Source organism: Balaenoptera borealis (assembly GCF_965194805.1).
Source record: "Balaenoptera borealis genome assembly, chromosome: 4".
Lineage (NCBI taxonomy): Eukaryota > Metazoa > Chordata > Mammalia > Artiodactyla > Balaenopteridae > Balaenoptera > Balaenoptera borealis.
This window is the reverse complement of record NC_138861.1, coordinates 105,615,397-105,627,591: the sequence shown is the minus strand read 5'-3', so window position 1 is coordinate 105,627,591 and position 12,195 is coordinate 105,615,397. Positions and strand designations below refer to the sequence as shown.

At 36.2% G+C, this 12,195-nt stretch overlaps 1 protein-coding gene across 4 annotated transcripts; it reads right to left on the bottom strand.

Moving 5' to 3' along the window:
- Positions 1 to 207: 207 nt before the first annotated feature.
- On the bottom strand, positions 208 to 12,172 carry DCAF16 (DDB1 and CUL4 associated factor 16). 4 transcript variants are annotated; one of them, XM_082391871.1, is made up of 2 exons: positions 11,944 to 12,172; positions 208 to 3,330 (listed from the first exon to the last, which is right to left on the bottom strand). In XM_082391871.1, the coding sequence occupies exon 2, from the start codon at positions 2,688 to 2,690 to the stop codon at positions 2,040 to 2,042; it is 651 nt and encodes a 216-aa protein (XP_082247997.1). In that variant the 5' UTR covers positions 2,691 to 3,330; positions 11,944 to 12,172; the 3' UTR covers positions 208 to 2,039. The 4 variants fall into 4 exon arrangements, with proteins under 4 accessions (XP_082247997.1, XP_082247996.1, XP_082247999.1 ...); XM_082391870.1 differs by having other exon boundaries at positions 208 to 3,315; XM_082391873.1 differs by having other exon boundaries at positions 11,972 to 12,172.
- Positions 12,173 to 12,195: the final 23 nt, after the last annotated feature.

The window sequence follows — 12,195 nt, the reverse complement described above, 5'->3', positions numbered from 1 at the left end:
TACAAACAAATGGGTTCAAATCTGGGTCTTGACTGAATATCTGACACTTTCCCTCTTCAAGTATGTTTCTTTTCTAGAGCTGCCAAGTCACCTCCTTTCAGATACACTGTATCTCCATGGACTCTATCCAGCACTTGGTGAATGTTGAATATGCCTTAAGCAAAGCAGAATCTATTTCATTCGTGAAGAATAAATGACCATACTCTGTTCAGCATGTACAAAGCTGTTGGTTTATTCAGCTGGGAAGCTGGGGAAAGGCTTCCTTTGGGAATGAACAGCAAAAATGTGTTCATGAACAAGGCACTTTTACACACACACACACACACACACAGGAACATATTATGGTTACATAAACATCAACGTATTTTAATTTTTAGACCCCTCTACCTCTTCCCACCTTCCCCTAAAAAAAAACAAAAAAAACAAAAAAAAAAACAAAAAACAAAGAAAGAAAGAAACAGGTTTTTGTAACATTTTAAAAACCAACTTCATAGAACATCTACACAGGAAGTTACTGATACATTCAGTTACACTAACATTATATGGTTTCAGTTCAGTAACAAATTTTCCATTAACAAATATTTTTTTCTACCTACTATAATTCCCTCCTTTTTCCTCAAGAGGAGGCAACTAAGGTTCAGCAGGAACTACTCATTCGGTTATAAACATTCTCCTCTCTCCTTAAAGTTGCTATACATTTATAGAATTTGTGATTCCATTAATGCTTCAATTTTTTGATGCCACACTGTATACAGCACTTAATTATGGAGAATAGGAAAAAGCAAAACTAAAATAAGGAAGGATATATGATATATCTTTAACAATCTGTTTTCTGATTCCCTTTAGATGCCCAGTCAACCAGGGTCACACAAAGGTTTCACTCTTTATTGGAGGTATGTGAAAAGACTTACTGGTCTCATGCATTTTATGTATGTTGATTTCTACGTTTTGACTCATCTAAATAAACACAGCAAGACTCATTTACAAGGGTACATATCCTTTCTATTCAGCCAGAAAAAAAATCTAAAGCTAGATGTAGAAAAACAATGATGCTAAAAAACTCTTCAACTTCAGACTGTATTAGGCTGAGATTTTCTGCAGTAAAGTTCCTGAAAAGTTTGCAATGGACGTGGAAAGTGCATGAAATACTGCTTCAGGGAACATCATACAGATGAAATACTTTAATCCACTAACATAAATGCTCTCTTAATTTTTTCCCATTGGTCTTTGGAATGGGTTTTATTTGTTCTTGACTAAGGTCTGGATGCCAAGATGCAGGAAATCTATTGCCTACAGAACAGGTGTCTGTTTAATCCCCAGGTATGATCTTATAAGCCACTTTAACTAGAGACAGCCTGGTGGGAGCCTATAAAATGTTTATACTGTAACTGCAGGTTCCATAATAGGTTTGGAGCAGTGTAGGCTACTACTACACTACTGCACTCCCTCCCCCCAAAATAGGAACTCCTAAAGGGTGCCATATGTAGGTCTACCAATATAAAAAGTGGGAGATAAATCCATATTCCCACCATTTTCTTTTATCTAGTTATTCAATTTAACTCAACTACCTCCCTAGAAATGAATATCAGAGAAAAGTATGCTCAGAAGGGTGTTACTGGGAGTAGCTAACTTACCACTTTCCACAATGGCTATTCTGAAGGTTGGGAAACAAATGGGGTAGTGGCTTCCTTTTCCTTCCCATTAATAATTAGGTGTCTAGTTAAGTCCATTAGACAGGCAGAGTAAATTGCAGGGAGAACTAAGTGTGGAGAATAGTCAACTTATCTCTTGTAATAAGGTCCCTTTTGACTAATTCTCCACTGAAGTTCTCATTTTAACCACAGGGTCTTTCAAAGGGAATGCTCACAATGCGCATCTTCTGTAGTTGAGTTACAGGACTCTTGGGTATTATATTCAGTACTTGATCGTATTTTGGCATATCAGGACAGTTTCGTTGTTAGTTTCTCAACTGTGGGCTGTGGAACTGTATTCCTTTCTCGACTGGCAACACGAGAGATATGAGAAGGAACGGTGGATCTTTATAGTGATGCAGTTAGGAGTTTGTTAACTGCCTTTTGGAAGTCAGTGTAGGAGTAAGTAGTGTTGATGGATTCAGTGCGGGTTGTTTCCTTAACTGTTTTAGTTAACCAGCCACAGCAACAACCAGAAACACATGAATTAGGAATTTGTTTTAGGTACTCAGGTATGGGAGTGGCTCTACTCAATGTTCGGCTTAACTGTTTGGTGGCAAATTGCAGTGCCCCATTTAGAGTGGCATGATCTCTAGAAAGCCGGCTGGGACTCATAAGGGGCTTTTGAAAAGGTGGGACTCCACAAGAAGCTAGAGGAGGCCATTCAGGAATTGGTTCCAGTTTGGGTACACAATGGGAGCAATGGGAGAGTCTTAGTCCTATCTCTCGAAGTATATGGACTGGTGTGCTAGCATCCAAGAGTTTAGCATGATACAACCAGGAATTAGGATTTAAAGGTTTCCAAGTTGTAGAATATTTTAAAAGGCACTTAACCTGCCAGGCAAGACTCTCAAGAGGTGTTAGGTTGGGCACCACAGGGTCCTCTTCTTCAGAGGAATCCCACTCTTCCCCAGAACTCTCATTTAGGTAGTTAGCATTTTCTTCTTCCTCACTTTCTGATTCTGATAAGGGGTCAGGAGAGGGATTTCTAGGACCCATTAGAATAGAACAACAGTATAGAAAAAAAGGTACCAGAAAAAGGTAACAATCTAAGCCAGTAAAACACTAACACTGGCAAATAGAAGCAGAAGATGAGAAATCCTTTCAATAGGATTCATTTGTCTGTTTCTCAGTCTGTTACACACATACAGTATGCCTCTGGCTCGCACCACTGTGCAGTTCTTCAAGATTATGTTGTATATTCTTCACTTACAAAGAAGACAGCTCAGTTCTCAGGACCAGTTCAGTGTGTAAAATTTAGTCACTTACCAGTGGCACAGGTCAGAGTCTCTCCTTCAAATCCTGGCTACCCAAGAAGAGAAGGGGTCCTCATCTAGGCAAGCTGATTTTCTTAGCATGGTCTCAACTGGTTGTGAAATTATGAAGAGACACTTTGTGTACTCTTTTTTGCTGGCAGGGATATTATATCTATTTTCGTAATGAAAAGAAACTCAGTGGTCGCCTTCTTTGTCCGCTGGTGCAGCAACTTTTGTGCAGGGGGATGGTGGGACGAGTTGTCAAGAATCTGTCTGGTGTGCACGGATCCGATGTTTTCCATAGGTGGTGCAAATGTCCTTGGAAACTGCTGACTTAGTTGTTGGACTATCTGGAAAGTAGCCTTAACCTGTGAATGAGAAGACTAGAGACATGATATTAAAGCCTGAAAGCACTGGGTAACATTATTATCCATCTAACTTCATAGAGTATCCAAGCACATTGATGTTGAGCAAGAAGCCTTATCAGCTTTCCCATCTCTAGCACATAGGTTTAGGCAGAGTTTCCTACTGGGAATGGATCCTACCATGACAAAATTGGGAAGGAGAGCCTGGGGCTACTTCAATCTTTTGTTGGCACATATCTGGGCTAGCTTGTTTTTTATCATGCAGTTCTAGCCCAGGAAATTACTTCTGCAAAAGCAGATCCCTTATGCTCCAAACTCCAAATAGGGAGCTATAAAAGATATCTTTTTTATCTTTAGAGGTGCTTGTTGGGATTAGTTCTAGGGGACCTGTGCTGGTTGTAGAGTTCTATACGTTGGAACTCTTGCTGGGACCCCAGAGGTTGTGGTCCTATGACCATACTCTATAGATAATGAGGGAAGATGGCAGGTATAAATCTTAATATAGCAGGAGTTACAATGAATATAAACAGCTTAAACTGACAATTAAAAGGCAGACATTCAGACTGGATCAACAAAACAAAACAAGATTTAACAATATGCTGCTAACAAAAGATATTTTAAAGCAAAAAGACCCAAAAATGGTCAAAGCTAAAAATATGAAAAAATATATATCAGGTAACTGTGGACCAGAATAAAGCTGGGACAGCAATCTTAATAACCAACAAAAAAGATTTCAAGCCAAAAAAATATAAGGGACAAAGATTGATGATAATACTAGTAAAAGGAAAACAATGAAAGTGATACACTCATCATAAACATCTATGACCCTAAAAGCACATCCTCAAAATTTCTCTAGTAACAACTAATAGAACTGACAGGGGAATATAAGCAGGGATACAAGCATTCTGAAAGAGTTAAAATATTAATATACTTCAGGTATTATATTATTTAAGTATACAAAACTCTATACCAAACAGAACAGATATTAAGTACACACATATACACACACACACACACACACACACAAATAGTTCATGCATTAGGTTATAAAGTATAACTAGATTCCAAAGGGTCATTTCATTTAGACTAAATTCTCTGACCATAATGCAATAAAAGTAGATATTAAAGGTTAGTTAAAAGTAATCCTATGTTAGGATACTAAATAGCTCATGAATTAATAAAATGGAAATCATAAAAGATATTAGATATAAAACTGAATAACAACCCCACAAGCAAAAATTTGTGGGGTATGGTCAAACCAGTACCTAGAAGAAATTTATAGCTTTGAATACATTGATGAGGTAACAAGGAAGTTTAAATACGCACAAGCATCCAATTCAAGACAATGGAAAAGCAACGGCAAAATAAGCAGAAAGGAAATAATAGAGGCAGAAATTAAACAGTATATAAAAGAATAATAGAGTGATAAAACTGAAAGACGGTTTTCTGAAAATATGAATAAGAAAAACAAAACTGGTGAGACTTATCAGGAAAGAGATTTAAAAATACCCCCCCAAAATTAAAAACGTAATGTATGCTAAAATGTGAAAACCTAGATAAAATGGTTAAAATTCTAGAAGAATATAAAATTCTAAAATTTGTACAGGAAGAAATAGATAACTTGAATAAAACAGACCAGTATTAAAGAAACTCAAAAAGTAACAACCTCCTATTAAAAACACCAGGTGCAAATGGTTTTATAGGAGAGTTCCACTAAACTTCCAAGGAACTTAATACATATTTTATATAAACTGTTCCAGAAAAAAGAAAAATAGCATAAAACTCCTTTTATGAGGATAATAAAATATTAATTCCAAATCTAGAGATGAAGCAAATAAGGCTCATTTCATTTGCAAAAATTTCAAATATTACCTAACAAAATGTAATAGTGTATTAAAGAAAAAATGAACGTCATAATCATGTAGAGCTTATCATAGGAAAGAATATCTCAACTTCATAAAATTTATAAATATAAGTCACTACAGCAATAAATTAGATAATTTTATTAACTATGGATATTTAACTGTTCTTAGTTCTTGATCAACACCTATTTATGTTTTAAAAAACAAAATGCTCTTACCAAACTAGGAAGAGAAAGTTACTTTCTCAACAAGGTAAAAATTATCTACCAAAAACTTTCAGCAAATATCCTAAATGAGAAACTTCAGATATATTCCCTTTAAAAATGAAATTAGGGAATTCCCTGGTGGCACAGTCGTTACGAATCCGCCTCTCAATGCAGGGGACAAGGGTTCTATCCGTGGTCCAGGAAGATCCCACATGCCGCAGAGCAACTAAGCCCATGTGCCACAACTGAGCCTGCACTCTAGAGCCCGCGTGCCACAACTACTGAAGCCCGCGCGCCTACAGCCCGTGCTCCACAAGGAAGAGTAGCGCCCGTTTGCCGCAACTAGAGAAAGCCTGAGCGCAGCAACAAAGACCCAACGCAGCCAAAAATAAATAAATTAAGTAATTAAAAAAATGAAATTAGATAAGGATGACAAGGACTGATATTGTGTACCAAAGTCCTAATCAATGTTTTTTTTTAAAAGTGTGAGAACTGGAAAAAAAGATATAAAACTACTAATTTACAGATGATATGGTCATCTAACATTAAAAAAGCCTAACTTATAAACTATTAGAGCTAATAAAAGAGTTCAACAAAGTTCCTGGATCTGAGATTAACCTATGACTATTCATTAATTTAGTTATACAGCACTTACAATTTTCCAGGTACTATTCTAGGAACTGCACAAATGTTAAGTCATTTAAAATTCTCCTAACAATCCTATACGATAGGTACTTTTATTGTCCCCATTTTATACATGAGGTTTAAGCTACCTGTCCAGGGTCATACATCTACTAAGTGATGGAATCAGGATTTGACCCCAGGCACTCTTAACAACAGCAATACTAACCATAAAATGTATTACATACATCACTTGCACAATAGGGGCAAAAAAAAAAACCTATAAAGGATTTAAGAACTAATCAATAATATGCGAGACCTCTATGAAGAAGACTGTAAAATTCTAATCAAGGACATAGATGATTTAAAATAGACATTCCATGCTCTTGGATGGAACAATGAATATTATAAAGATAACTTTTTTTCCAAATTAATTTATACAATTCCAATATGTTAAGAATAAAATTCCACATATAGCTAAACAAACTATTTAAACAGAAGAGTAAAGTAAATATCGTGGCCTACAGGATATTAACACATATTATTACACGTTACAGAAGCCACAGAAATTAAAATAGGGTGGTTAGTTTAAGAACAAATAGTCCAATGGAACAAAGCTCAGAAATAGAGCCACGTAAGATTTAAGAATATAATATACAGTAAAGTTGGCACATAAATCAAGGGGGAATGAATGTATTTAGTATATAATAATATTGGTAAAAACTGGCTCATTACATGAAGAAAAATAAAACTGTATACCTATATAATGCCACATACAAAGGAGGACTCATGACAGGTTAAAGACCTAAATGAGAATTGTAAAACTATATAGTTAATAGAATATAATGCAGAATATCTTTGTGACTTAGGGCCAGAGAAGGACTTCTTAAAAAAACATAAAGCACAAGACCAAAATACGATGAATTCAATCACATCAAAATTAATATTTCTGAAAAAAAAATTAATATTTCTGGATTGAACTAAACACATCAAGAACAAAGTTAACTACAAATCAACAACCAAAAAGGTAGCAATCTCAATAAAGAAATGGACAAAGGACAAAAATATCCAATTTACAGAAGAGAAAATCCACAGGCCATGAACTATATGATGAGTAAAGAGATATCACATTATTCTATTATTTTGGTAAAAATTAGAAAGCTGGACAATGCCAAGTGTTCGTGAGGGGACTAAAGGAACTCCCTTAGAAACCAGCACTACTGGTGGGATTACAGACTGGGGTAACCTTTCTGAAGAGCAATCTGGCAGCACTACTTAGTCAATCTATTTGCACAACTCATGATGCAGGAATTCTACTCTTGGGTGTATATACAGCAGAGAAATTCTCCATAAGACCAACATGTACTCTGAGGAGTCATCTTTGATGGTAAAGAAATAGAAGCATTCCAGGCTTCCATCACTGGAGGAGTGGATAGGTAACATGTGTTAAAAGCACATTAGAAGTATACATAGCAACATGGATGGACTAAAGGCATAGGTCTGAACGGAAAAAGCAAAACCAAAATATCAAGATCCCACTCATGCCATTATGTAGGAATGATTTCCAAAATGAAAGTTAGTAAACATCTCTAGTTTCAAATACACACTGAAGTGGATATGGTCTGGCTTCGTGTCAGCACTCTTCCTCTAAAAAACATTTCTCTGGCTTCTACTCTTTCTTTATCTAATTTAGTTCTCTGCAGTGTCTGGCATGTATTAGGGGCTTAGCAAATTTTTTGAAAAAATTAATGAGAGAATGATGAAGGCCTGCTGTAAGTAACTATACAAGCATGTTTCACTTTTATTCTAGGGAGACAAAAATTCCTAAATTATATTCAGGTAATTTGGTAGTATGTTGTACAAAGACAAATGAAATAATTTTTTTAAACAAGATCAACAAAGATAATGCTACTAAAGCAATATAAAGGTCACTGCTTATAACTTCATCTTTAAGAACATGAATGCAAATACTTTTAAAAGTTTATATTATTACCTACTTCAATCTGAAAACAAAAGGAAAATTTAAAACATACCATAAGTATTTTATTGAGACAGGTGTTAACTTTTTTTAAAAAATTAATTAATAATTTATTATTTATTTTTGGCTGTGTTGGGTCATTGTTGCTGTGCCCGGACTTTCTTTAGTGTGGCGAGTGGTGGCTACTCTTCGTTGCGGTGCACGGGCTTCTCATTGTGGTGGCTTCTCTTGTTGCGGAGCATGGGCTCAGTAGTTGTGGCTCGCGGGCTCTAGAGCACAGGCTCAGTAGTTGTGGCGCACGGGAAGTCCCCAGGTGTTAGCTTTAATTCTTCTGTCCTCTTATATTTTTACTATTTTCATTTCAACCAGATTCCATTTGCATGATTATTGATTGGCTATACTTCAGTAATTATGTTGCTCAAAGCATTCTTTAAAAGGCTCACTCTACTTTTTTTTGTTAAGCAAAAATAAGACAAAGTTTCTTTGAAGGCATATGTAAATTCTAGAGTGAACCCATCACTGTTACCTCTTTACATTGCATGAGTAACAATACCCTCATATCAAAAGTGAATTAACCGCTTACTCTGTATACTCCCATGCATAATTTACTTTGAAAGAACCATTTTTCTGTAATTTCAGAACTAAATAGCCTTACCATATGAATTAGTTTGCTTACTTTAGTTGCTACAATTTGTTCTTTTCCCTATAGCATTAAAAGAAAAAGTAAAGGTAAGCTAAAGGCAGTGAGTTTAAGCTTAATATAGCATCTTTTTTTTTTTTTACCAGTTTTATCGAGGTATGATTGACAAATTACATATATTTAACATGTACAATGTGATGCTTTGATATATGTATTCACTGTGAAATGGTTACCACAATCAAGCTAATTAACATATCCATCACCTCACAGTTACTATTTCTTTTTTTTTTTTTTTTTGCATGTGATGATAACACTCAAGATCTATTCTCAGCAAATTTCAGGTATACATGATAAACTATAGTCACCATGATGTACATTAGGTCTCCAGAAAGTTTGTATGCTTTGATATCTATTTCCTCCACCCGCTAGCCACTGATAATTCCCATTCTACTCTTTATTACTAGGAGTTCAACTTTTTAAGATTCCACATATAAGTGGGATCATACAGTATTTGTCTTTCTGTGTCTGGTTTATTTCACATGGCAGAATGTCCTCCAGGTTGACCCATGTTATTGTAAGTTGCAGGATTTCCTTCTTTTTAAAGACTGAATTGTGTATGTATATAAATGTCACATCTTCTTTATTTATTCATTCATTGATGGACACAGATTATTTCCGTATCTTGGTTACTGTGAATAATGCTGCAATTAACATGGGAATGCAGATATATCTTTGAGATAGTAATTTTATCCTTTGAATATATAACAAGAAGGGGGATTGCTGGATTATATGATAGCTCTATTTTTACTTTTTTGAGGAACCTCCATATTGTTTCCCACCAATGTGTATAAGGGTCCTCATCCTCACCAACACTTGTTATCTTTTGACTTTCTGATAATAGCCATCCTGACAGGTGTGAAGTGATACCTTATTGTGGTTTTGATTTGCATTTCCCTGATGATTAGTGATGTTGAGCTCCTTTTCATATACATGTTGGCCATTTGTATGTGTTCTCTGGAAAAATGTCTATTCAGGTCCTTTGCTCATTTTTAAAACAGGTTATTATTAATTTTTTTGCTACTGAATTATATGAGTCCTTATATATTTTTGATATTAACATCTTACGGGATATATGGTTTGAAAATATTTTCTCCCATTCCAAAGGCTGCCATTTTTGTAATCTAGTATCTTTTTTTTAACTTTTCAGATAATGTTCCAAAAATATGTTATTAATCCCCCCTGCCCAAGCTGGTCAAAATATAGTAAGGCTGACCTCTGGTGGCCAGATGCCTCATCCTCCAGTAATGACAAAATGGTTTGAAGTCACCTCTCATTTGTGGGTAACCAAATAAAATATGGTAAATGAAATAATATTGTTAGAAACTTCACAGTTAAACAAAGCAACAAAGGTAGCAGGCGCCCAAAGCATAAGGAGAGCTGAGCAATTAAAGGCCACAAAATAAGAAAGATGCCTCCAAATATCAGTTTGTTCTAACTTTTAGTTCACCAGTTGATTTTACATGAAAAACAAATGGTATATTCAGTGGTTCCCAAAGTAAGAATAGTTCTACACTATCTAATACTGTAGTCACTAGCCCCATGTCTATTGAGCAGTTTGAAATGTAGCTAGTGTAAAATAATTCCCAATTTCAAAGACTTAATAGGAAAAAAAAGAATGTAAATTATCTCATCAATATAATTTATGTTGAGTACATGTTGAAATGATATTTTGGATATAGTTGGTTAAAAAATTAATGCCCGTTCTAGGTTTCTTTCACCACAGCTGTCTAGGCATTCTACATTTTAGCTACAGTGAGATTATAAATGTTATCAAGTATATTCCATGCACTCTTAAACCTCTGTGCTTTCCCTCTAGCTGATTAACCTAAAATACCCACCCCTCTTGCCTTTTCAGAAATTAGACATCTTGATAATTTTGAAATTACGGGCAACCCAACTGCTACCATATTTACTATTTTAACTAGCATTTGAATACCTGCAATGCTTCAGGAATTAGGACTATGAAGAGAACAGATGAATAAATTATGGCATGCTCATACAATAGAATTCTAGAGCAACCTATATGTACCTCAGTTTCCTCTTCTTAAAAAGACAGAAAGAACTTACAAGGGTTGTGCCTAAGGATTAAATGAAGTAAAGTGCTTAGAACAGTGTCTTGGCATATAAGGTGATGAAATAAAATTCATATTTTATGACAAGACAAGAAAAATTTAAACATAAAGTTTTTCTCTGCCTGTTTGGGCCTCCTCCCTCCCCTTTAGTGTGTGTTGTGTATCTGCACTAACCAAACCTCCTTAGGAGATAACCTTCTTTCTTAATCTTGTAAGGAGTCAAGATGACCCATGACCTACTACTCCCTTTGTAACTACAGATCTGGATTGTGTAAACTGTCAATAATACGTCATTTGACATATAACCGTTTGTCTCAAAAACATATCTTACTATGCTTAGACCTCAAAAGGGCAGGACAGTCCTCAGAGCTTCCTGAAAGATTGTCTCACAGGTTATAACCTTCAGGTTGGCTTGAATAAAATTTTCCATTTCTTTCCTAGATCAACCATTGATTAACTTTTTCTCGACAAAGGGTCCAAAAGGTGTTAAGTTATTGTTATGAAATTATCAATATGAATAAACCTCAAAAATAATACTGAGTGAAAAAAGCAAGTTGCACATAGGATCATTCATATAATGTTAGAACATGAAAACAATACAAGATACTTATTCAGAGATTTATTCATATATCATTAATACATAAAAATTAACAGTAAATTCAGAAAATCCATTGCTGCTGGGGAGGAATGGTAGTTCAACAGGAAAAAAGGTGTACAGGCTGCTTTGTAATCTATTTCCTTAGATGTTAATTTTTGTCTCAAATAATTCCATTAAAAATCAGTTTAAAGACTTAGTTCCTGGCGGAAGGCACTCCAAATTTCTTTATCTTACCATCACCCTAAACTCTTTTTCCATTCTGTGTTGAAAACATTGCCGTTATGCACCTTTGTAAACAGGCCTCGAAAGCCGGTACATCTAGAACAAGCTGTACCTAAATTAACCCGTGCCTCTCTTCCCATACTGCCTTCCACGTTTGCAGACTCTCCACCAGACGCGGACCTAAGGCTTAAAAATACTGCGGCCCGCCTCCATCTGGAGACCTCGGAACATCCTCCTTTTCAGTAGACACCGAGCCGCCGCCCAGCACTTCCGCACGCCCTAGCTCTCCCTTCTTGACGGATCTCCGAACGAACCCCTCCTCCCCCTCAGCGGGAGCAGGGATTCTTCCCCTCAGCAGATTCCCTTTCTCACCCAAGGAGGATCCTTTCTTCTTCCTCGCCTCACTCCCAGCCGCAAGACCCGACTAAGCCTAGCGCCACCAGCTCTGTTCCAACAGTCACTCCGCCGCAAGGCTCGCACTCCGGTGGATACCACTTCCGGGGGCGCCAATTCCTCCTCCTCTTAGAAACGCCTCTTCCCACTCGGAAAACGGTTTAAAAGACCCTAAGCGCAAGCGCCCCACCGGTGCGGTTGAAGGGGGTGGATCCATCTCTTCCCACTCTC

Coding starts and splice junctions, on each gene's coding strand:
- DCAF16 (XM_082391871.1), bottom strand. CDS start 2,690: ATGGGTCCTAGAAATCCCTCTCCTGACCCCTTATCAGAATCAGAAAGT.